This window comes from Cetorhinus maximus, chromosome 9, assembly GCF_964194155.1.
Source record: "Cetorhinus maximus chromosome 9, sCetMax3.hap1.1, whole genome shotgun sequence".
Taxonomy (NCBI): Eukaryota; Metazoa; Chordata; class Chondrichthyes; order Lamniformes; family Cetorhinidae; genus Cetorhinus; species Cetorhinus maximus.
Window position 1 is genome coordinate 12,258,681 of NC_135887.1, and position 26,969 is coordinate 12,285,649.

Below are 26,969 nucleotides of genomic sequence, written 5' to 3' on the forward strand. Positions count from 1 at the left end.
TTACATGCCGAGGTGAAATGACATGGGAGTATTTGGTCGTGGCAAATACATGTACTTTTGTGGTTTGACTATGGTACACATATTCATGATTAAAAATCATTGTGAATGAATTGCAGTGGGCTATTATTTTAACTGTGGCAGGAAACATTTACTGGAATCAATTCAGTGATGGAGACAAATACTCAAGCTCCCATCTCTTTTGGTTTGCATTTCTGAGCGGTGCAGTTGATGTATTTGTGGAAGTGAAGAATGGCATTAGCTTTGAGTTGGATCTTTATAGTGTTGGGGAATGTGAAAGGGCTGCTTGGAAATGTGTGTGTGTTTTTTGTTGTCCCATTAGAAAATAAACTTTTTATTAAAAAGAAAAGGGTCCAAACTACATGGAGTCAGGTTTTACATTCTATCAGGTACTGTCTTTTAATGAAGTTCAAACTAGTTTAAAACATCGTAAACAACTGAGTTTATAACCTTAAATTATTCAATAAACCACAATAAACTTTATAAAATATGTATTAAATAGAATCTTTTATCATTATCAAAATGCAAATGGGGGTAATTTTACATGTCCCTAATGCCAGCAGGGAATATGTACCAGAAATTCGGGTGCATGTGATTTTCCGACAGTGCAGGCAGTGTGTGTGGGCACAAATTTCCCAATTTGCACTTGCAACGGATAAGGCCGGCTGGACTGGTAAAATTGCCCCAGTATAAAAAACGTAATACTTCCAAAACAAAATAATGTTCAGCACAGCTCCACAAGGGGGTCACTGCCTTGTGTGTGTGTGGACACAGCAGTAGCGGCATCTTTCTCGCTGTCACGTCACTCTGCCTTCACGCTCCTCCTTGCCTTCTGGACGATCAGAGTGAACCAGTAAACTTGAGGAGCCATCAGCATGGCGTTGCCCAAGGTGCAGTGGAGGGGGATGTGGAAGGGGACCCGGTGGGCCGGGATGCCATGCTGCTTGCCATAGGCCCAGTACATGTAGGGGAACACGAGGATGCGGCAGAAGAAGAATGTCACCAAAATGATGACACCGTTGACCTTGTACAGCAACGTGTTCTGCTTCCTGAACTGTTTACAAAGATAAAAACAAGATAGGTTATTATAGGTTTTTGTGCCTTGCAATAATAACACGTTGCATAATTTTTATTCCTTCTCTCATTGGTACTAACCTGGCTAAGTAATTTGGCAAGCGAGACAAATGGTGTGCTCAGCTCGGCCAAGAACAGACATCCCAGGAAGAAATCCCCGAGGCCCTTTCTGTAGTACTGCAAATGAAAACAAAAGTTCTGGTGTTAAAACCTGGTAAGCGGATCGGCATTGCAGTTTGTTGCACAAAAAGATTGTAACCTTCAGCGGAATTGGCTGGTGCAGTGGGTTAATAAGACTTTTGAGTTTCTGACTTGTGTTCGAGTCCGCCCGAAAATGGTGGAGCAAAGCGTCTTGACCCTTTATGGGCCTTGAGCAAAATCAACAAGTCAGCCAGCACTCTTGTCCCACCCAAACCATTAACTTCCACTAACTTGTCTTTTATTCTCCCGTGCTGACTGATCTTTTGTATTTATCCGTCTTTTATTTCAGATTTCCAGCATTGGCATTTTTTTTTCTATAAGTTAGTTCCAATGCAATTTCTAGAGAGTACAGGGTCTGCAGGAGAAACACGCCCACAATCCGATCGTCACTGGCCGTCTCGCTCAGGCCATGGCATTTGAGAAGTGGAAAGTTCGTGTTATAGGAGGATTGTGTGCTTTAAGGTTGGGTGTGAAGACACTTAGATATGAAAAAGTAAAGGCAGCTTTCTAGCTGGCTCGAGTGTATTCTATACTGGCACCGAGTACAGTAGTTGGAAAGTGCTCCATTTTGCAATGCCTTGGGCAGAATTTTGCCCTACGTGTGCGGGGCTTGGTGGGGCGGGCAGGAAGCTGACCGCCGCTCGGGCCCGGAGGCCAATTTCACGCTGGTGGACCAATGAAGGCTCGCCCAGCGTGAAACCGGAGCGGCAGTGCTGAGCGCTGCCTCTGCAGGGCAAGGAGGGTGAACTGGGCGAGCGTGACCATCGCGCGCAATGCACACGAGTACGCGCCACATAATCTCCCCTGAGGCAGAGAGCTGCCTCAGGGAGATGAGGGTATGTGAAAAAATATCATTAAAAAAATAAAAATGCAATGAAACACGTCCCACACGTCATTAATGAAAAAAATAACGTTTTTATTTGATTTTTATTTGCTTTTTGGAAACCTCATCCCGCCCGTGGAGGAGGTTTCAAAAAAAAGTGCAAAGGCCGCTTGGCCTTTTCGCCTGCCCCGCCCACCGTTAGGTTAGGCGGGCAGCGAAAAATTTATTTTAATTAACTTTTTAATGGACTTTTAATTGTTAGCGGGCGTGCTGCTGATTCTGGCACGCGCCCACTGACTGAAATATCTCGCCAGTGCGCGACGTCATCTGGTGTTAATTTGCGCTCGATCGAGTCGGGTGCCCGCCCGCCAAGCTAAAAACATGCCTTATATTTATATAGCGTCATTAACACAATGAAACATCCTAAGGCTCTTCTCAGGAGCGTTATAAAACAAGGGGCTGAATCCTACCTATGTCGGACGGGCTGGACGGGGGAGCAGGCGTGCAGCCGGTCGCCGCATGCGCGCGAAAGAGCGCAGCCATCCCCCTGAGGCACGGAGGCTGCCTCAGGGAGATTAAGTAGAAAATAAAAGTTTTTAAATAATAAAAGTAAAAAATTTATTTAAACACGTCCCCCTCATGTGACAGTGTCACATGAGCTGGGACCTGTTTGCGAAGTCAAGAAAATGTATTCGTTTATTTTACACAAGCTTCAGGAAACCTCATCCCGCCCGTGGATGAGATTTCCTGAAAAACGCGAAGGCCGCTTGGGCTCTTCGCCTGCCCCCCCACCCCCGCCAACCTTAAGGCTGGATGGGCAGCGTGGTTAACTACTTTAATTGCTTTTTCAATGGCCTTAATAGGCCCCGTTGACAGTTCGGTGGGCATGCAGCCACCTCTGCGTTCACCCAACGAACAAAATATCGAAATGACACGCGGTGAGGTCAGGACACACGCCTGATGTCATCGCGCCTCATTCTAAGGGCCAGCGTGTTGGGCCCGCCCCCGCATGCTGACAGCAATATTCTGCCCAAGGCATGACACCGAGCCACATAAGGTGATATTGGGTCAGATGACCAAAAGCTTGGTCAAGAAGGTAGGTTTCAATGAGGGTCTTAACGGAGGAAAGCGAGGTAGAGAGGCAGAGGGGTATAGGGTGGGTATTTCAGAGCCTGAAGGCTAGGCAGCTGAAGGTGCAGCCACCAATGGTGGAGCGATCAAAATTGGGGATGGACTAGAGGCCAGAATTAGAGGCGTGCAGATATCTCAGAGGACTGTGGGGCCGGAGGAGATCACAGAGATGGGTGGGCACAATGCCATGGAGGGGTTTGAAAAAAAGGATGAGAATTTTAAAATCAAGAAGTTGCTTGATTGGGAGCCAGTGTAGATCAGTGAGTACAGGGGTGTTAGGCAACAGGACTTTCCAGCACTTGTATTCTTTTAAAATCTATTACTGTATGCCCTTAAATCTATTTTAGTGCAATGCTTTCATGAATTTTGTAAGATTAATGTGTAATCAACCATGCAATATTTGGCTCAACCAATATATACGCACATCCAGAAGGCATATTATAAAACCCTCTTTTCTTGGTAAAACCAAGGCCACACAATGTAGCCTTGTGAAACACCACATGTCCAAATCTTAGTTGCAAAAGCTAATACCATAGTAAATACAACACAGGAGGAACTGAAGGTGACATCACACAACATGAGCTACCTCAGGGGAGACCAACGGCAATGTAAACTGGCAGTCTGTATTAGTGGTAACATGTAACCGAGTGATTACACGAGGTTTTACAGCTTTAGTTGTACTCTTTAAGTCCAATATAACATCGAAATGTACTCAAAATGCCATCATTCTCTGGTGGTGAGGTTCTGCCATGTTATGCTAGAGTCTGAATGTTTAATGTATTTGTATGGAATTCCTCTCTGCTATTTGAAGGGGGTGCTTTGAACGGGCGGTGCAAAACTTGGGGAGGTGGGGTGAAGGCCAAGGACAGAGGACTGCGACTTCCTGTCCAGAGTCTGTGACCTGTGTGGGAGAGAGGCAAACTGCTCTTGGCTCTCTGGCAATACTGTCTTGTAGTCATTGGCTATGATTTCGCTGAACGTGGGATGGTTTTCACTTGAATTCCGCACACACCAGAGTCATCCCATTCTATCACAGCTAAATTCAGCAACGAGGTGTGTGGGTGTGAACCTTCATCCCATTTCTACATCGCTGCTCTGTTTTGAAATTTTTTTTTTACTGTGTATGATTTTGGTAATCTTGAGTAATTTAGTGAAGATTTTCAGGGCACTGTAAACTTAAAAAATAGGGCAGGGGGAGCAGAGTTCCACATCTTTCAATGAGTCAAGTACCTCAGTGACTGAACAAATCTGAGGTATCCACCTCCAAATTTATACAGATAAAATGATTAACCTGCCTGTTCTAGTATTCCAGAGAACTGCCAAAGAAAACATACAAGGAAGCTTGTTCTCAAACCATGGTAATTACTTGATTATAACAAGAATGTTGGCTGGAGGAAGGCCAAAGAAGAAAGCTGATTTTGGATTAGGCAAGATCTGTTGTGACATAACAACCGCTCCAAAGTAATTCATTGGCCAGGATTTTTCAGTTGGCGCGCAGGGGTGGGCCCAACACGCTGGCACGTAAAATGGCGTGTGATAATGTCGGGCATGCGTCCCGATGTCATCGGGATGTTTTGTTCGGTGGGCGCTCGCCGGAATCAGCTGCATGCCCGCCAATAATTGAAAGGCCTATTAAGGCCATTAACTCGGTAACTAATTTCACGTTCGCACTGCCCGTCCAATCTTACGGTTGGCGGGCAGGCTAAAAGGCCAAGCGGCCTTTACGTTTTTTAGGAAACCTCATCCACGAGCGGGATGAGGTTTCCTAAAGCTTTCACAAATAAAAGGGTTTTCAGAAAATTGAAAACATGTCCCGTCTAAATTGACGCAGTCACACGAGGGGACACGTTTCAATAAATTTTTATTACATTTATTTATATTTTTCAAAAGCACTTCAATCTCCCTGAAGCAGCTCCGTGCCTCGGGGAGATTGAAGTGCTCTTTCGCGCGCATGCTGGCCCCGACTCTCCCTCCTTCCCCCGCCCTCACAGGTAGCGCTGAGCGGCTCCACGACCGTTCCCACCGAGCCCCCCCAACGTGGGAAAAATTCTGGCCATTGTGTGTGAGGTGCTTTGGGAGAGATTTAATAAGATGCCATTTAAATGTTTCTAGCGCCCAGTGGCTCAGTTGGTTGACCACACCGATTGGACACTGACTGGACTGACTGGAGTTGTACTCTCTAGGCCAGGGGCTCCCATGGCCCCAGGATGAGATTTTGGTGGGGGGTGGGGAGGGGGGAAGCGAGCTCCGAAGCAGCAGTGGTGGCCGTGGAGCTCAGACTGAGTTATGACAGCTGCGAGGCCCCTTCAAATGTTCGTGCTTTTTAATCTGTCGGTGAGCACGGTTTAATTGTATGTTCTCTGAGGCTTGATCGCTGCTAATAAACACAACCTGTAGAAAGGTGGTCCTTTGCTTTTTTCAGGGCAAACCTAGCAATTTTAAATACCTCCCTCCCCAACTCCCACTAACCCCAACCAGCTCAACAACTCTCAAACCACCACCTCCCTCCCCAACCGCCCCCCACCATCCCAATTTTCACTGGGGTCACACAAGATGTTTCACTGGGGTCACATTGGGGCTTATGCTCTGTCCTTAGTCTGTCAGCTGTGGCTTAGTTGGCGGCACTCTCCTCTCTGAATCACAAGATTCCGGGTTCAAGTCCCACTCAAGGGCTTGAGTGCAAAAATCAAGGCCGACACTCTGGTGCTGTACTGAGGGAGCGCTGCACTGTTGGCGGTACTGTCTTTTGGATGAGATGGCTTGCCTGCTCGGGTGGATGTAAAAGTTCCCATGGCACTATTTCCCAGAAGAGCAGGGGAGTTATCCCTGGTGTCGTGGCCAATATTTATCCCTCAGTCAACATGACAAAAAACAGATTATCTGCTGTTTGTGGAAGTTTTTCTGTGTGCAAACTGGCTCCCTACATACAACAGTGACTACACTTCAAAAAGCACTTGATTGGCTGTAAAGCACTTTGAGATGTCTGGTGGTAGTGAAAAGCGCTATATAAATGCAAGTCTTTCCTTCATTTGTGCTTACCCAGCCAATCTCAGCGAGGGTGGTTGTCGGGGCTTTGGATTTGGCCTCAGTTGTCACTGACCTAGGAATGGGGTTGGGGGAGAGGTCAGCCACTCCTGACTGCCGCTGGGTGAAAGCTCAAAGAGGATTGGGCTAAACTGTGATACCTGCCATGCTTAATCTGCCTGTTGACTGTATCTGGGTCAACTGATGAAATTAGGTGAGTTACTAGTGCAAAGGCTCAACTGGGGAAAGACCACAGTCTAAGGTCCTCCCACCACAACTTACCAAGGAGCTGGAACCAGTGTAAAACCCATCAGGCTGTATGCACCAGAGGATGTTTGACATGAAATGGAAATATATATTGCAAATGTAGCATGTAATTGTAAGTGCAGTGATGCACTTCAGAGGCACATACTATGCTGAAAGAAATTGAATTGTTTTGCACTTTAATGTGCTATTACAAATTTTATGAGAAAAGTATATTGAAAAAATATGGAGGGTGCCTGAGGAAATGGGTGCTGGCAAAGTACCATAAGTGTTAACAGGAGCAAAGAACTTTGCAAAGTGAAATAATGAAGCATAAATCTCTTGATGTCAACAAGAGCTGAGCTGGGAGGTATTTAACTGATCGACTGCATGGAGAGTGGGAGAGAAACTAAATGAAGAACTATTGTGTAACTATGGTAGTGTGTACTATGAATCCTCTTGCCAGCATTTCTGTTTAGGCAAGCTGGTGAACACAACATGTCACCCTCCTCACTCTCCACGCTCAAAATAATGTCCCAACCTTAACAAATTGCAAAACAACATTGCGCTTTCACAACGGGGATATTCATCTTGCATAACCCGGCTTTGTCAGTTTGTTTTTTAAAATGCGTGTGTTTGGCTGAGCGAAGAGATTTTCACAGGGAGAAGAAAGGCCTGGTTGGACTCGCTGATTAACTGGGCATCCGTTTTGCAGGCTGTATTTTCTATGTAAACGTCAGCTATGCCAGGTGGCGGTTTATGGCACAAGTTAAAATACTGACTCCATCTGCTTAGCTTAATTATTGTTTCCTTCGCTTCCGCCGACATCCTCCATTTTCCACTTCACCTTATTTCGAAATCATGTCTTCCTCTCCCACCCTGCCACTTTTTTTCACTGTGGGTGAGTTTGACTAACCTTTGCTCAAACATCGTGTCCCAGTGCTATCCCATATCCCCTCCCTTCCCAATGCATTGATGTCCTTTGTCTAGTACTCAAAAGTGAGGTAGGGTAAGTACGATGAACAAAAGTGAGACGCAGTGCTCTGACTGTGATCTTGCCAATGTTTTTTGCAGAGCATTAGTATTACCCACTTGGACTTGTGCTGAAATGTGATGACACTATCAACACCTGGTCCAAACCTCCTCTCTGCACCAGCTTATTTAACGGTGCATCTATTCGTTTATTGTGTACAAAATTTTTAACATGGATGATGTCGATTACCTTACATTTCACAGCATTAATACCACTTGTCATCCATCTAAATCTTCCTAAATGTTTTTCGACGTCTGCCACAAAACTTTATTCTCAATCATAAATCATCGGTTTACAATTCCTTCTTGAGATGGTAAATATGTTGGACAGGAGACAGGAATGATTCTAAATGATTTTTAGGTAGAACTCTGCAACCTCAGTTCAAATGAAGGGTCCCATCTCAATCCTAGTCCCTGTTTCTCTTTCAAATTCTGACTGGGCATTTCCAGTGATTTCTGGCTTCATCTCTTGACTTCCAGCACTCATTATATTTTTTTCCTTCCTAGGAATGATTCCGATTAGACAAAAGCTACTTTTTTTCTCATATCTAGTCAATCAGGAATGCATAACCCAACTTCTTCTCCAATCCAATTTGACTAAAAGTGTCCTGAGGAAAACCTGTTAATCATCAGTTACAGATACTGTCCAAAGAAGAGTCACATTGGATTCGAACCTTTAACTCTGTTTCTCTCTTCACAGGTGCCGCCAGACCTACTGAGTTTTCCAGCACTTTCTGTTTTTATTAAGGAATCATTATTGTCTTTTTCCCTTTGCGGTTTTGATGTGATGCATGTCTGAAAAGGTTAATCAAAGCACTGTATCATGGTTAAGTGGATGGAATCCACAAATTAAATGTCAGCAAGTCTGTGAAGCAACTTGCAAAGAGGAGACCCTGACTGCCCTGACACATTTATAATCCCAGACATACCAGCCTGAGAAAAATACTACACCTCTGTAGAAATCATCTAAATTTCAATGATACAAAAGGTAGCCAGTTTGGGTGGAGATTGAAGAACTGCTCCAGATCAAAGAAATTTTCAGTTTGCCGTGCAGAAGTGGCAAAATACCTAATCTGCCAGGAAATGACTAGGTTAAGTATGTATATTTATTTTAAAAAAACATACATGACTATAGTAATTATGGTTTTATTTAGTGGGTAATGTACCTTTAAAAATAATACTTGTTAGGCAAGATCACATGATCTGTAGTAACCAATAGGAGAGTAGTGCGGGCTACCTCAGCAGTCAGTGTAGAGATAGAGTTGGGGTTGAAAGCACACATGTAGTTGCCGCTGAGTATATTGTAAATAAACTTAACGTTTCCACCCCAAGAAGTGTCTGCAGGTCAACCCTATCATTAATAGTACAACTCGACTACCCTATAACAAACTGGCGGTGAGGATAAAACAGGGTTGAACAGAAGGAATCAAGTTAAAAAGAAATCGGCACTGTACCTCGCCCAGTGAATGTAGTAGCATTCTCTGTTAGAATTGAAGAAGTTATCCCCTCTCAAAATGCCACAATTTGGGAAAATTGATCCTTTTGAGCCAGCCACAGACGATTGGTCTCAATATATAGAATGCCTCACATTCTTTTTTCAAGTGAATGAGATTCCTGGGGAAGAGAAGAGGCGAGTGATCCTCTTGAGTACTTGTGGGAGCAAAACCTACAGTTTGATTTGAAGTTTGATGGCACCCAGTGCTCCAGATTTGAAACATTTCGATGAATTGATGGACCTCATGAAGGGTCATTTTCAACCAAAGCCCTCAGTCACGATGCAGAAGTTCAGGTTTAATTCATAAAATAAAGCCCCAGGTGAGACAATTGCATGCTACTTGGCAAATTTGAAGTAGCTAACGGAACATTGTGAGTTTGATACAACTCTGAACGACATGCTCAGAGATCGTTTAGTATGTGGTGTGAATGAGGACACTATTTAGAAAAGATTATTGTCCGAAGTGAACCTGGATTTCAAGAAAGCGCTAGAGATAGCACTGGCCATGGAGAGCGCAGTAAGAGATTCAAAAGCAAAAGAGGGTGTGCAAAATGGTGCTGTCCTCTACGTCGGGTGGGAAATCTCAGCCGAAAGAGGCGTGAAAAAGCAAGCCTGCCGAGAAGTGGGAAACAGCCCCCACTAGCCGAAGAATAAAGAAAAATAACTGAGCAGCGAAATCAAAGAATAACTTTAATAAAGGTGGAAACCATCAGTATTTTACCGATTGACAGTCTAAAAAAGTCGAATGCTACTATTGTCATAGAAATGGACATATAATGAGGCAGTGCAAGGAAAGATTCAAGCAGGCTTGTAAACAAAAGAAAAAGCCCAATGAAATCTACAATGTAGAAGAGCCGGAAACAACAAATTCAGACATTTACACGTCGTTTAATCCAAAAGTTGGAATGACAGAACCAATATTTATCACAGTGAAAGTAAATGGCAAACCTGTTAGAATGGAAGTGGACACAGGACCTTCCACATACAGTAATTGGGGAACATCCCTTCAGATATCTGAATGTCTGAACATCAATTAATTTTAGAAGAAACAGCCACCAAGCTAAAAACATATACAGGTGAAGACATTCAAGTAAAAGGCATAAGCAGAGAACTGTCCATTAGGGAAGCCAATCGGCAAAGCTACGAGTGTTAGTATTGAGAGGCAGAGGACCAAGCCTTCTGGGGCGAAATTGGCAAAGGGAGATCAACCTGATTGGCCACTGGGATTCCAAAAGGATGCTGGAAGCATTTCTGTTTTGAAAAAGGAGTGTGTAAGGACTCAACAACCTGAAGAAATGCAGACTCTCTTAAGCCAAAACCTGGAAGAACAGCAGAAGGAACTCGAAGAGACCCTGCTTGATGACAGAGTTCGAGACAAGGTGAGCAACCTTTGAGGGGAAAAAGAAAACCTGTTGAAAGACCTTCACACACTACAAGATTCCCTCAGGTCAAAGTTTGTACCTCTGGAAGAGTATAAAGAGAAACAGAAAGAATTCAGCATCTCTCTGAACAAACTGAAGAATGAGTTGGCAGAGAAGGCACAACAATGCCCAGTTTTCCAGGAGGCAGCAAACAAATACAAAAAAGAGATGGAAGAGCTGAAGAATCAGCTAAATGAAGCCAAAAAAGGCTTTGGAAACAAAAATCACAGAATTTTCCAAGAAGCAGACAGATAATGAAATATTGGGAGATTCAGCCACTGAGCTCAGATAAGTTGAGCTTGCATCTGGGAGAAGTCTGGCCAATAGTGAAGTCAAAAAGAAGGCTGAGATTAAAGTCTACGCTGGAGAGAAGATACAGAAATACTAATAGGGCCTTAACTCTGGCAGCATACGAATACACTTTCGTACATAGGCCTGGTAATCAAATCGCAAATGCCAATGTCCTTAGTCATTTGCCTTTACAAGAAAATGATGAGCACATCCCAGTTCCACAGGAACTTGTTCTCCTGTTAAATTTCTTAGAGTCCTCGCTGGTATGTGCTTGAAAGATCAGAGACTGGACAAGTTGGGACCCAGTCCTATCTCAAGTACGAGAACAAGTGTTACATGGTTGGTCACAGGAGCCCGTATCTGATGAAATGAAACCATACTTCAACAGAAGACATGAAATATCCAGCCAGGATGGTATCTTATTGTGGGGAGCACGAGTGATAGTTCCTGAAAAGGGAAGGGAGCCACTTTTAATTGAACTACACAGTGCCCATCCAGGAACTGCCCGAATGAAGACCATTGCACGCAGCTACCTATGGTGGCCTGGGATGGATGGCGAAATACAGAGTTTAGCAAAGCACTGTGTGCAATGTCAGTAACTGCAAAGGTTGCCAGTGACAGCTCTGTTACACCCATGGGAGTGGCCATATAAACCCTGGGTGCGGCCACACATTTACTACATTGGACCTTTCCTGGGGACAATGCTCATTGTCGATTCCCGTTCAAAATGGTTGGATATATATGAGGTGAAGTCACCAACGTCGGCTGCTACAATTGAAAAACTACGTCAGAGTTTTGCCATTCATGGACTACCAGAAGTAGTCGTTTCCGATAACGGCACGGTATTTATGAGCACTGAGTTTCAACGGTTTATCAGCCTCAACGGTATCACTCGTGTGAAAACTGCACCTTACCACCCTTCCTTAAACAGACTGGCCAAGAGGGCGGTTCAAACGTTCAAGGCAGGCATGAGAAAACTAACTGGTGATTCCTTAGCAACCAAGCTAGCATGCTTTCTTTTTCATTTACAGGACCACCCCTCACACAACAACAGGTGTCACACCTGCGGAGTTATTGTTGAAACGCCGTCTCAGGACGAGATTGAGCTTAATGATGCCGAATTTAGAGGGGAAAGTGGAAAGGAGTCAGGGAAGCCAGAAAACTAGACACGACTGGCATAGTCACGAGAGGAAATTTACCATGGGAGAGCCGGTATACGTGAAGAACTTTGGAGGAGGACCAAAGTGGTTACCGGGTGGAATAAGTGGAGTGACTGGACCCCTATCTTACCACGTGGAGGTGGAAGGCCGGATCATCCATAAACATGTGGACCATTTAAGGAAAAGAGAGACAATTCACCAAGATTTGATTCCACCAGTGATCATGACCAGGTCTGCGTTTCCTGTTGAGGATACTCAACCCAAGACTGACATGTCTGATGTTCCTGTAAGAGTTTAGGATACAGAACTGCAAGTGCCCACCGAAGCAGCTGATGATCAGGCAACTCCGGAAAAGGAGGTTCCTGACAAATAATCTGAAGTTGTAGAGCTGAGACGTTCCACATGTACCAGGAAACCACCTGAAAGACTGAACTTGTAAATTCCTTACCGAGTGTAAATATTATGTTGGCTTGAAAAATATGTACTTGTAAATACAATAAGTACAGCTGAGTTAAAGGGGGAGGAATGTAGTAATTATGGTTTTATTTAGTGTGCAATGTACCTTTAAGAATAATACTTGCTAGGCAAGATCACATGATCTGTAGTAACCAATAGGAGAGTAGGACAGGCTACCTCAGCAGTCAGTGTAGAGATAGAGTTGAAAGCATACGTGTAGTTGCTGCTGAGTATATTGTAAATAAACTTAATGTTTCCACCCAAGAAGTGTCTGCAGATCAACTCTATCATTAATAGTACAATTTGGTCACCCTACAACAGTGAGTATTCAAAATAGAGAATGAGTTGGAAGGCTTTGTATTGCAGGAGTTTTATCACCCCTTCAAACCCACCCCACCCTTCAGGCATGAGTGCCAGGAAATTACTGTACGCTAGAAAAAATGGCCTTTATCCAGGCCAGCCATGTGTTTGGTAAATTGTCAATGTTTTAAAGCTGCTCGTGTCTGCTTGCCCCTGTTGCATGTTGAAAATCAGTGGATAAATTCCCAGCTCATTCAGCCAAGTCTCCCGATGCTCAGTGCAAACTGCCAGCTGACTTCTACATACTGTAAAGGAAGGATTGGAGGCAAATCCTATCTGTGGGTCGCTGGTGACGATGGAGCTGGCCATTTCCTGCTCTTATTTCTACAGACCATCAAGATGGAAGCCTTGGTTTTCCAGTTCAGAGATTATTGGAAGGACCCCTATTTCCATAAATTTGCATATAAACTCATTATGATGCAGTTAAGTAAATGATGAGCATGGTTATTGTTTACTGTTTGAGGTAAGATCAGTTGGAGCCCCAGAATCAGTGCAGCAAAGTATATGTGCCTTTCAGTTGCTCAGCTGTAGCATATTTCCTTCAGAAGTCCTCTAAATGATTGGCTATAGTGAAGCACCTTGGGACGCTTTACTACACTTAAGGTGCTATCTAGATGCAAATTGTTGTTCTAGTGTCCCTAGACGCAGGACTAGGGAGAGAAATCTTCGACCCCAGTGCTTCCTTCAGTTTCTGGGCCCCTTATCCCACCCTCCCCATCACATCCTTCCAGTGCCCACTGCCCAGAATTGGGAACCATAGACACAGTGAGGTCGAAATATTTTATCCAGGTTTAGCTTTTCTATTCTTGTAAATTATTATAAACTTCCTGGCTTTTGTACCCAGTGCCTCGATTTATAAAGCCCTTTGAAAGCTTAGGTTTCGATACGATATGCTTTACAACCATGGCTTTGTCAGACAATTATACACAACTAAGTCATACATATTATGCAACCAGCTCCACTTCTTCCAACCTGGCCCTATGCAATATCCGGACAGCAACATCCAAAAGACCTGAACCACAAGCACTGCAAACAACAATCCCATGTACAAATGAAAATATCTTGAACCAATAATGACATAACCTATTGCCACACAACTCTTAGTTTCGCTTCCAAGTTTAAAACTGGCAAAACCTTTCAGTCAATTAGCACCAACCAATAACAATATTTCTATCCATACAAGTGGGCTTTGTTAACAAAAAAGTTACAGCTTGCATTGAGTGATAAATGTTTTTTTCATTTTAAATTGAAACTAACCACGCTTACAAGTGCCCAACATGGAGCGTATAGTAGGAGAGCAAAGTACTGCAGATGCTGGAAATCTGAAATATAAACTAAAAATGCTGGAAATACTCAGCAGGCCAGGCAGCATCTGGAGAGAGAAAGAGGGAGTCAACACTTCAGATCTACGATCTGCACTGGTTCTGAAGGGTCACTCCCTCTGTTTCTCTCTGCATAGACACTGCCAGGCAGGTCGACCATTTCCAACACTTCCCATTTCTATTGGAGCAAAAGTAACTCCTTTTCCCAGCCCTCGAAAAAGCAATCGGACTTCTTGTGAGTCTCTCATTCCCCCTTCAGCAAGAAACCAAGCAGCAGCTGCCTGGGATCTGGTTTGGCACAACATTAGAGATGAATTTCAAAAAAACGTTAAGGTATGAAGAAAACATAAAACAACAAAGTCAAAGCAATGAATTCATCATTTTAAAAATGAGTAATTAATAAAAAAAAATCATGAAAAAGTGCCAAGCAGCAGAGCTAACTAATAAAACCTTTTTGGTCTTTTTGTTAAAGAAGCAGAGCTAGGGAAGGACAGACTAGGCCCAAAGTCCTGGTCACCAGGGAAGGGACTGGGGTCGAGCTAAGGAGTCGGATTTAACTAACACCGACCTTGTATTCGCCTCTGGTGCCTCACACTCCTAGCTGGCCTCAGTGGAATTCATACGAAAGTGGGGGTTGGAAGCGGGTTGCTTTTTCAGCCTGGGTTTTCCTCCTCGCCAGGCCTGGTTTGTGGATAGGTTTGGGGGAGGGTGGATGGGTTGGAAAAGGGTGCGTGCGAATGTGTCCCCGAACCAAGCAGCCTCCGTGTGTTTGTGTGTGCTTGTGTCCGGTTCACTCCCAACTTCAGGGTGTTCTCTCTCTCACACGCACTCGCTCTCTCACACACGTTCTCTCTCTCTCTCTCTCTCACACACATTCATTCATTCTCTCACGCACTGACTCACTTTTTGCAGCATCAGTGAGAAACTTCCAAGTCTCTCTTCCGAACTCTGCTTCCTCCGTCTTTCACCATATCCTGGTGAACCTACAATGGCCCTTTTCCATTGCTTTGATATCCTTTCCATTTGAGGGTGCTCAAATGCTTCCCCCCACCCCCACCTCTCTCTTGCTCGCTTAAGCACTCCCTCTCTCTTGTGCTTTCCTTGGTTCAGTTCCTTGCAGCCCATTCTCCTGCTGGGGCAGCTGCTCGTGTCAAGGCCCCTGACTGCTTTTCTCTGACCCACATCATCTTCTGGTGCGGTGGGTAACGGTGACTTGGAGCCGATTTTGGATTGGAGAAGGCACCCATGGGGCAAAGAAATTTTTAAAGCCTTTGTTGCTGCCGACCGAGGGGGCTGAATATAAGAGGAGCCAGCTCACTCCCCCCTCACCCGGTCGTAACACCTGAAATATGACAGACACAACTTCATTGTTATATAATGAAATGGGCTGATGAAACCTCACCACCACAATAGGGAAGCAGATGAGTAACAGCACAAGATGATGCAGCACAATCAAAGCGTTTTTCTTCAGGAAGTCGGTCACAATGTTGACCGGCGCACTGTTCTGCCCACGGTCGCGTTTCACCTTTTCCTTGTACCAGTGATATAGGTACATGGCATAAATATCATAAACCATGTAAGGTGCCGCAAACACCACATAAGCTGTAGAAATCCAATGCCTAGGAGTAAAGAGCAAATAAACAATAAATAGTATTAAAAAGAATGTTGACTGAAGGAATCTAATTGTTACGCAAGATGGGCTCAATATTTACTGTATCGTCTATAATTCTCAGATTGAAATGAGGCTGAAGTTGAAGCTGTTTGTCCGTTATACACCTGTGAAACCAGTAGAATTGTAGAACGGTTACAGCACAGGAGGAGGCCATTCAGCCCATTGTGTCTGCGGCGGCTCTCTGCAAGAGCAACTCAGTTAGTCCCAATCCCCCACCCTTTCCCGACAGCCCTGAACATGTTCGCTTTTCCGGTGCTTATCCAATTCCCTTTTGAAAGCCATCAATGTATCTGCCTCCACTACACTCTCAGACAGTGCATTCCAGGTCTTAACCACTTGCTGGTTAAAACGTTTTTCCTTGTGCCATCTTTGCTTCTTTTGCCGTCCACTTTAAATCGGTGCCCTCTGGTTCTCAACTCTTGGGCCCATGGGAACAGTTTTTCCCTATCCACTCTGTCTAGATTGCTCATGGTTTTGAACACCTCTATCAAATCGCCTTTCAACCTTCTCTTTGCTAAGGAGACCAACTCCAGCTTCACCAATCTATCCACGTAACTGAAGTCCTTCATCCCTGGAACCATTCTCATGAATCTCTTCTGCATCCTCTCGAAAGCCTCCACATCTTTTCTAAAGCCCAGAGATGGACACAATACTGCAGCTGAGGACAAACCAGTGCTTTGTAAAGGTTCATCATAACACCCCTGCTTTTGTACTCTATTCCTCTATTTATAAAGGCCAGGAACCCATATGCCTTTTGATAGTGAGTATATCTATATAGAATATTTTTTTCACAATACCCTGGCTCACCATTCTGCTGTCAATTGCTTATTGTTAAAACAAGTAAAGCTTTTAGTTAAATCCATTCCAATAGCTTATTTAGCGATTGGGCAATTGCGTTAACACCAGGATAGTGAAGGTGTGTCATGGGGGTGTTTTACCACACCAGCCAGTCAGTGTTTTAAATACAGAGCTTTGTTCTTAGTTGCATGAAGAATATGAATACATATTTACAGGCACATGCATTGCTGCTCCTCTAATGGTTTGATATGTGAATGCTTAGACTATGACTAGATCATAGATTATTGTGGGATTTTCCAGTCCCACCCACCACGGGACCGGAAATTCCTACCTGAGCTAACAAGCTGGTCCGTCAAATTCTCCGTCCTATCTGCAACGATTCCCGTGGTAGGCAGGACTGGAAAATTCCACCCTATGGCTCTGAGTTGCGCTTAAGAGAAAGATTCCAGTTTCATTCCCCTAGTTGTGCTGAGCTAGTCATCTCAGTTCTGATACAGGTGTAGACAATGCAATTGACCTTAGGGACTCTGGTCTTGGAAGGTGAAAATAGTTATCAATTTTCGGAGTTTCTGCCTCTGATCATGTGTGTGTGTGGTGTGCGTGTGCATGCGTGTATATATGCATATCTGTGTGTGCATGCATGTGTCTGTGTGGGGAGACCAGCGCAGGCTCCGTTGCAATGCTGGTTTCATTCATAGTATAATAGTCACCATGAGGGCTGCTGGAATGTGTGGAATCTTCCTTAGGTATAATCAGTGTAGTAGAAAGGTCTGGTATATAAACGGTTAATGTGGGACTGAGCAGGGTTAATGTGGGACTGAGTACAGTGATGTAAGAAGGCACATGACCCACACCCAGGGTCGGTCTGGAGATGGACACAGTTGGGTTAAGACCTAGAATGGAGATAACTCCATACCTGTACCTTCCACTGTAAATAACGAGATGTGAAAGGGTTATAAAGCCTCCAGGCCACCTGAATCTATAACCTTAAGAACCTGAAGGGGGGAAGATGGGGTAGTGAGAATGTGGTTAACTTAATACTGTAACAGCAATAATGTTAGAATCACATTAAAGTTGTAACAATAAGGTTAATGCACAAGACTTTTAAAACAATGTAAGACTTGGAACTAAACTAAAGTAACTCTATATCCATGTGATAAAGACTTGTGAGGAGGTGTAGTAGAAGGGTCTGCTATATAAAGGGTTAGTGTGGGTCTGAGTACAATACTGCTCACACAGTGAAGTAAGAAGGCACATAACCCAGAGCCAGGGTCAGTCTGGAGATGGACACAGTTGGGTTAAGACCTAGAACGGAGACAGCTCCATACCTATACCCTCTATTGTAAGTATGTACACAGTTATGCGTTGTTAATAAAGACTTGCTGTTAACATGCTCCAGACTACGAAACCTACTTCAAGGAGCCTGAAGCAGGATTCTTCAATCAGTGTTTTCAAGAGGCATAAAGTCCCAGAGGTGGAGAAACAGAATCCATGCATTTCAAGATTACTGTCCTTACTTACATAGTCCATCTAATAGAGACCTTTAAAATTATGAAAGACTTTGAGAAAGTAGACTTAGTGTTTCCACTGGTGGAAAGGAGCTAGACTAGAGGTCATCAATAGAAGAGAGTCATGAAGAAATCAGATAGGGAGTTCAGAAGAAATTTCTTCACCCAGAGTGTGGTTAGAACGTGGAACTGGTTACCACAGGAAGTCCAGATGCATTTAAAGGAGAATCTAGATAGGCTATAAGGAAGAAAGCAGTACAGGTTTATGCTAATCGAGTTAGGGAAGAGCTTCAATGTAACATAAATGCCAGAATAGGCTGGTTGGGTCTATTTCTGCACTCTATACTTTATATAATAGACCATATCATGCTGTTGCGGCAGTTAAGCATGTCTAATGTTTAAGCTCACATAACAGCTGTACAAAATGCAACAAAAGCTTCCTACCTGTCTTTCATCACATGCTTGCAGGAGGAAGTGATGATGTAACCAACGAACACTGCCATCATGGCTTGCACGGAGGAAATGAATCTGGGATTTTAAAAAAAGGAGTAATGGAAATCATTATTTAACCCAAAGGAAATTGAAACGAAAGGTATCTTTGAATTCTTTTGAATTCTAACTATGGTCAGGCATAGCCATTTGTTTACTTACTTTGCAGCAGTCACTGCCACACTATTGTAGGCAAGACCCAAACAAAAAACTGCTTCTTGTCACCCAAGTCGTGAGATCTTTTCCCATTTTAGCTGGCACAGTTAGCATTTGCCTAAAGAACGGGTGATGGGGTGAGAGTGAAATAAAAGTATCCAAGGTGCATTATTACCTGGCTCAGCAAAGTTGCAAATTGGATGATAAAAGAATGTCTGTTGAGGTCCCAAACCACTTGACGTCCAACAGATTCAGCAGCTCCTGATGATTTGTTGGCTCTACTTTTGTAGCCTGTTGGACTGGTCCAGTCTTGATGTATGAATGTGGAACGTAGGACTTAGGAGCAGGAGTAGGCCATTCGGCCCTTCGAGTCTGCTCCGCCATTTGATAAGATCATGGCTGATCTGATTGCCCACTTCAGAGTTAGTTCACACCTTGACACCCAAATTAGACTCCACATTTTTTATGTTGGCATGGAAGCCAGATAGATAGCACAACCGTACCAAACTTGTCATCTAAATATGTCCTCAATGTTCATGCTCAAGATGGTGCTTCATTACAACTGGGCTTTTTAATTTAGTGGTGTATTTCTAATGGGGCACCATGATTTTTCACCCTGATTATTCTACTGAAGATACCTTCGCTGATGTTAATGGAGGCCTGGTAAATCCACAAGCGTTAAGGAAAATATCATTGCACCCCACAGGTTTGCAAGGGTGTTTCATATGAGTGAAGGAATAGCTCGCTGGTGGCAGAAAGACAACACTAATCTGTTTACTCTGTAGAAGAGGTCACTCCCTGGCACTGTAGATGAGCAGAAGTCAAGCATTATTTTATGTATTGCGAAATCTGAGCAAAAGTTTAATGCTTGTGTGCTTCTCACCAGCAAACATGAAAAGAACACAAATCAGGCAACAGTGATTTGTGAATCAAATCAGCATTGAGCTATAAGGCTCCCCCTTCCACAGATTACAGTTTAGCACACCAAGCCTCTGTAATGAGGAGTTGGATAGATCATTTCTCTTCTGTGCTGTTACGCAACATGACCTGAAGCGTGGCGCTCGTGCAAGATGGTGTTTGGGACTGTGATCGCAGAATGGCAATGCATATTACTTCAAGCAGTAAATCTCCAATTTCAGCCAAGAGGTTGTGGAAGGGTCACAACGACTGTTGACTTGTATGTCCTTAAGTCCCTCTTTGCTCCTGATTATGGTACAAGAGGCCTTTCTCTAGCCTGCTCCTGGTCAGTGAAGGGGAAGGTTTAAGGAGAAAAACAGCGGGAATAAAATTTTAAAGTATATATATTTTTCTTTACCCCCTTCCCTAAATTCATAAAGTCAAGCTCCAAAAATTCCTGTGTAATTGGAAATCCCACAGATGCACCCTGGAAAGACTAAGCTATTTTCTTTCCTTATCAGTGACAAACAGACTAACTTCTACCCAACCTCTGTGCTGACTGAGCCAAAGTGGGATCAGTGCATAAATAATAGCCTCTCTTCAGCTATAAAGAAACATGGGGCAGGTTCTTCCCCCCGTTGGGGGAGTTGTGCAGGAGTGGGCGGGTTCCCGATTGGGGGCGCACTGCCATTTTATGTGGGCGGGCCAATTAAGGCCCGCCCAGCATGACGTCCGCTCCCTGCGCAGGCGGGGGTGGGGGGGATATTCCCTGAGCATGCACATGGAGGAGCGCACAGATCTCCCTGAGGAAAAGTGCTGCCTCAGGGAGATCGGCTCAAATGCGAAAACCAGTTTAAAGAATAGAAAAATTTTTACTGCCCTGTCCCCTCATGTGACACTGTCACATGAGACATGTCCATAAATTTTATTTTAAAATATTCTGAAATTTTTAAATCCCTCATGAAACCTCATCCCGCCGGTGGATGAGGTTTCATGTTTTTTCAGAAGTCCGCCAGGGTCGGACGGGCAGGTCCATTGATTAGTTCAATTACTTAATTAATGGCCTTAAGTGGCCGTTGACAGGTCGGCGGGCGCGCAGTTGGGTCGGCTGCATGCCTGCCGACCTGAAAGTCTAAATGACGCGGGGTGACATCGGGACGCCCGCCTGAAGTCACCCCGCGTCATTTTATGCGTCGGCAAGCGGGCCCTGCGCTCTGCTCGTCGACCGGAAGATGCAGCCCACGATTTTAGAAAGTGAACACAATTGGACTGCTGAATAAACCGATAAAATGATGTTAAATCAGTAGACTGCGCTCACTCTTTTTTGAAGAATTGTGATAAACGTTTCCATGGGGTGGGATGAAGAGCATGAAAGACAGCATTGCGAGAGTTCTAGGGACACGGGAGCTGACTATGGTTGCCAACGGTGATTAAATGTATTCTTGGAGGTTTCATCACATGACTTTCCCCCACACTCCCACTACCCCTCCCCCCTCCCCCAACACTTCCTTGTGATGTACGGCCTTCCTACACCAATTGGAAAGCAAGAAGACTCATTCCCCAAATGGATGATGCCTGACTGTCAGCCAAGCAGCCTCTTTTTTCCCCATTTTCAATATCTTTATATCTGGTAAAGAGAAAAGTTCAAAGAAAATTTAAAAAATTTTTTAATGTCCTGCTGATGTTTATCCAGAGTTTGCACACACTAGTGTCCTGGAGATTGATCTTCAACTCCTGCAGACTCTAGGCCAATCCTGAAGGGCTGGCAACCCTAGAGTTGCCCCATTGGCCGTGTGCAGTGTGTAATGGAGGGAAATCGATTGTCGGTCAACATGGAAGAAGACTAATAACCTCTTTCTTCAAACAAAGACTGATAATCGCCAACATAAGTCAGACAGCAAATCTGTCCTCTTGCTCGAGACAAGTTCATTTAGATGATGTCATCAACATTTTCTCCCAAAGTATTTGATTTTGACTAGCTGGCCAACAGAAAGGTTTACAAATCTGACCCTTTACTGCTTTGCCCTTTCCATCTTTGCAGAACATTTCGGAATACGGTACAGCCCAACTTGGAGCTTGTGGCTTCTTCAGAGTAAGGAAACTTAAACAAGTACCACTTGCATTCTAGAAATAGATGCGCAGTGTCAATTTTACAGAGGATTCTACTAAGCCGTTTTTTAATAGTCATTCAAAAATGTTTCACCATGATGTCCCTGTTTCTATGAATAATACTCTTGATGCTGGAGTGAAACTTTGGGGCTATGCCCCCAACTTCTCACACCTGTTGCATCTTTTGCTGCTGCTGAATAACGGTAATGCGTCTGTCTCTGGGTGTATTGTACAGGTTGTCTTTCAAGGTAACGGCCTCAAGCCTGGTTACCCGAAACAGCCAAACTAGCACGAAAGATCAGAGGTTGCATCAAGCGTGAATCAGGTTTTCGCTGTTTTTAACGCGAGTTTAAAAAAAAAAATCCCACTGAAAGCGGGTGCCTGCAAAACTGGCCATACCCCCAGATCGAAATAACAAGCTCAGTGAGTTTTCGCCTGTTTGCTCTTCAAACTAAGCTCCTTTTTTTCCATTACTGACACTAATAGGCTCGTTTTAAAAATGGAACAAATATACGCATTTGGTAGTACTTGAGTATACACAAGTTCTGTACTACCAAACGCCTATTTGTATACCTGAGACAGGGGTACAGCAAAGACCAAATTCAGGATATCAACAACATAGTTCGATAAACTGTTGTTCCCCCGTTACTGTTAGTCATTTCTTGCGAGCTGTCCCGATGAGTGCGAGATGAAAAACTTTGATAGCATGTCTCTTTTTTCAGCCATTAAAACAATACACTAAGAAACTGACTAGTATACATGGATGAAACTGCTAAGCTCTTGTTACAAATGCTTAATTTTTGTGATAAATCCACTTTCAGCTGTATCAGTAGAACTGCACCTGGTTACCAGTGTAATAAAATATATCAAGGAATGCTTTTTTAATGCAGACGGGGTAAAAATTATTTTCTATTCTGCTGTCTGGCTCTGCCAATGATTACGCCAATGAGTCTGGGTGGAAACTTGCACCGGAGCTTCACTTCGGAAAACCAGCGCCATTTCGAGTGCCCAGATTGGCAATTGCGCCCAAAGTGGAAATTCTGCCTCACGGTTTCTACTTTTTGAACATATGATGCGCCACAACTTGGGCAACCAGTTGATAAAAACAAAAAACTGCGGATGCTGGAAATCCAAAACAAAAACAGAAATACCTGGAAAAACTCAGCAGGTCTGGCAGCATCGGCGGAGAAGAAAAGAGTTGACGTTTCGAGTCCTCATGACCCTTCAACAGAACTGTTCTTCTCCGCCGATGCTGCCAGACCTGCTGAGTTTTTCCAGGTAATTCTGTTTTTGTTTTGGGCAACCAGTTCCCTGATCCGTGAGTGTTGCTCTGTCATTGGCCAGTAGGAAACACGTGAACCCTACTGATGGTTCCCAGCTTTCTTGTGACGCCACTCAATGCCCGTCCAATCTGGCACAGTTGGAAATGAAAATTTAGTGTGTGGGACGACCCGCAGCAAAGCAAGTTGGATCAACAATGTTTCGGCACTGTGGATTAACATTGCATCCTTGGAATACTTACTCAGTCACAATACAAAGATGGGAAAACAGCACAGCATCGTATTTGAAGTTTCCCCTCAACTCCATTCAAGGCAAGAGGCAAAGGGAGAACATGGAATTCGAGCCTCCTGGCTCAAAGGTGTCATTCATTCCCCTCACCTTGCTGCCTGGAGGGAAGGAAGGATTCCAAAGAGGGACAGAAAATAACATACATATGTGGAAGATGATATTAAAAGAAAATGATATGATCACCATTTGTGGTGGAGCTCCAACCTTTGAATGGTGATGTTCTTCGTAAAAAAAAAAAATCCCACAGAACACCAGAAAGGTATCAACACATTCTATTCCTCACCCAAAGAGCGGTAAAAATGTGGAACTTGATACAGGGAATGGTTAAAGCAAATAGTATGGATGCATTTAAGGGTAAATTAAATAAACATCTGAGGGAGAAGGGAATAGATGGTTATGATGGTAGATTTAGATGGGAGGAAGCTCATAAGCACCAGCATGGACTGGTTGGGCCAAATAGCCTGTTTCTGTGCCAGATATCCTACGCATTGGTTAAAGACATAAATTTCTTGCAATTGTTTTCCAAAATGCTTTCTTTGTCAGACACATGAGGCAAGAATGACTCTGCTTAACATGATATTTTAGTATCTATTTCAAAACTAACATGCTGCAAAAAGCAATTGTCAGCCTCTTTTTAAAATATTTATTGGGGTATGCCTGAAATGACACCGTTTGTGATAGAATCACACACAGAATCAACCCGTCACAGCAAATATTCAAGCTCAACTATCAGCCCAGGGATTAGAATTTTTTTAAAAATTCATTCGTTCACAGGATGTAGGCATCGCTGGTAAGACCAGCATTTACCACCCATCCCCAGCCACCCTTGTTCAGAGGGCATTTAAGAGTCAACCACATTGCTGTGGGTCTGGAGTCACATGTAGGCCAGACCAGGTATGGACGGCAGATTTCCTTCCCTAAAGGACATTAGCAAACCAGATGGGTCTTTGCCACAATCAACAATGGTTTTGTGGTCATCATCAGACTTTTAATTCCAGATTTTTATTGAGCTGAAGTTTCACCATCTGCTGTGGTGGGATTCAAACCCAGGTCAGCAGATCATTACCCTGGGTCTCTGAAATATTAGTTCTGTGACAATACCACCATGCCACCGCCTCCAGATGTGTTGCCAAGCATTCTCCCTCCGTTTGTGACCTTGACCCCCATGGGACAGTGACTGGGGTGATTAGCTCATTGCGACCTCTGTCACTTTGGCCGATCTGAGAAAGGCAGGAAAACAAATCAAAGAACAAGTGAAGAAGGCACTCAGTAGAGCGCATACCTCTACCAAGCTGTGTTACCTCAACATTATTACAATTACGCAGCTCGACTTCCTTGAGGCTTTTCCCTGCCTGGTTGATGCTCTGTAACTACAAAGCTGAGAAGAAAAATCTTTCCAGCTCACTGAGGAGGCTCCAGCTCCAACAACCTGCTGTGAAAACTCTGCTCCCATTTTGACAGCTGTGACAAATTCCACCACAGCAGCTGAGACAATCCACTACATTCTAAAACAATTGACCCGTAGCATTTGAGAAGAAAAAGTCCCAATGTTAATAGATGCTTAAAAAAATTTCTGGATCTGAATCTGCATCTTCACCAAAAGCCAATTAGTTCTTCCTTGGGACATACCCTATCTGGGTACCAGGTTTTGTTGAAATCTGTTCATTAGCTTTTGAGATATATTGTTTACAAACAGACTAACAACCCTTCAGTGGTGAAGGTAAAATTAATTAAAATGTGCTTGGAGAAACTGGGATGCAGATCCTCAGGTTTAAAAGAAAGCATACAACTCTTTGAGGTGTGAAAAATTCAGAACTTGTTATCCAATTTTCTCCTCCCCATTCTGCAGGTAATGACTCTTGCTGGCGTGCGATTCTACCACTGTCACTATCTCACTGATTTCAATACTTAGAACTGGACATCTCGAAGTGGTCAGTCTCTGGTGGGCATGGAGGTGGGGCAGGAAAGTGGAGTTAAAGCCATAATTTTATTGAATGGTGGAGCATGCAGGCTCAAGGCCTACTCCTGCTCTTATTACCCGTTCAGCTACTATAATTTTGCTGCAAGTGCAACAGGGTTGCCATTGCTGCACCGAAACAAAATTTACACCGCATGGCACAACGTCCACTTCCGCTAAATTTGAGCCGCTCTGAGGAAATTTCCCCTCCTTGTCTCTCTCGTCCTTTAACAGTCTATGTTCATCTTCCACTCTCTGATTCTTAAAAGACAGTGGAACCAAACCCAACAGAGTTGCATGCACTTTTAGTACAGGGGCATTTCCAGTGGTCATAAAAACAGTGCCTTTGCTCATTGTCCTTTTAAACTCCAAAATTGATATATTTTTAATCTCAAGGATTTGCATTTCTGTATTCCCCCTGCTCCCACCCCCCTCCCTAACCCCCTCCTCTGCACATGCTTAGGACACTGCACCGTGCTTTATAGCCAATTTGAACAGTATAGGCAAATGTGTGAGCCAATTTGGACATAGCAAGGGCCCATGGGTAGCAACAAAATAGCTGACCAGTTCTACTGCTTTTAATGGTGTTGGTCGATGAACATAACATTGACCAGGGCACCAGGCAATCACTCTATAGTTGCTCAAATGGCGCCATAGATTTCTTACGCTCCTCTAAGCAGGGAGACGAGCCTCAGTTTAACATTTCATCCAAAAAAATAGCCTCTCTGACAATGCAGCACCCGCGCAGTCGGCCGAAATGTCAGCCTCGATTAGGAGCTCAGGTCACGGAGTGGGGCTGGAATCCATTTCCTTATGATACAACGACAAGGGGACGTGCACTGAGCCACTGGCAGCACTTAGCTCGTGGAAAACCCAAGCGGAAATTGCCTCTGCCCATGCTCACTCAGCAAACCAACATTATGATCGCCCCTCTGAAACCCGAGCAGCCATTCATTCTCCTCCTCTCATCTCCCATCCAATCCAGCTCCTTTGCTGTTGATGGAACTGCACTCTCCAACTCTTGACACTCTTGCCACTGCTCTTCCCAGCTCCAGTCTCCACCCTGCCTTCTCTATGTATGGTTCTGGGAGCTGATATTTTTATGTCTCAAGTTGGGAGGGAGCCAGGATTTGCTGAATAAGGTATATATGGGAAAAAGGCTACATGCCTGCAAAAATCATGGAGGAAACTCCAGCAAAAGAGGTTTAACTTTGCAACAGTGGAGGAAGGTCCCAACTGCAGGTTGGGAAAGGCTGGGACTGCAAGGAGCTGTCACCTGAGCCACGGTGTGAAGTGGGCGAATAAATCAATGAACAAGCAGACCAGACAGACAGACAGACAGACAAATGCAAAGTTTTACCTGACGCTGACGGCGACGGTGTCTCCGTCTGTTAAGGTCGGGAAGTTGGTCTGCAAGAACCTCCGGGTGAGGATGAATAATCCTGGGAAGAAGAGGCAGCCCAGCGCCAGGAGATAGCACATCGCGGACCCCAGAGGCTGGGCACCTCTCCCTCCCTCTCTGTGTGTGACTCTCAGCCCCACATAACCACACTCAACCTGACATTCAAATGAGATCCACCCCTCCTGCTGGCACCGCCGCCAGTTACGAAGCTCTTTCGCAAACTGAGACGTGGGAGAGAGAGAGAAAGAGAAAGAGAGGGGGAGAGAGAGAGGGAGGGAGAGAGGGGGAGAGAGAGAGGGAGGGAGAGAGGGGGAGAGAGAGAGAGAGGGAGAGAGAGAGAAAGAGGGAGGAAGAGAAAGAG

The 26,969-nt window shown here is 44.3% G+C and overlaps 1 protein-coding gene across 1 annotated transcript; it reads right to left on the reverse strand.

Annotated features, from left to right (window-relative positions):
- Positions 1 to 386: 386 nt before the first annotated feature.
- Positions 387 to 26,969, reverse strand: LOC144684370 (ceramide synthase-like). Its single transcript, XM_078548066.1, has 5 exons — positions 26,567 to 26,969; positions 18,474 to 18,557; positions 15,454 to 15,670; positions 1,174 to 1,269; positions 387 to 1,072 (listed from the first exon to the last, which is right to left on the reverse strand). The coding sequence occupies exons 1-5, from the start codon at positions 26,686 to 26,688 to the stop codon at positions 821 to 823; spliced, it is 771 nt and encodes a 256-aa protein (XP_078404192.1). The 5' UTR covers positions 26,689 to 26,969; the 3' UTR covers positions 387 to 820.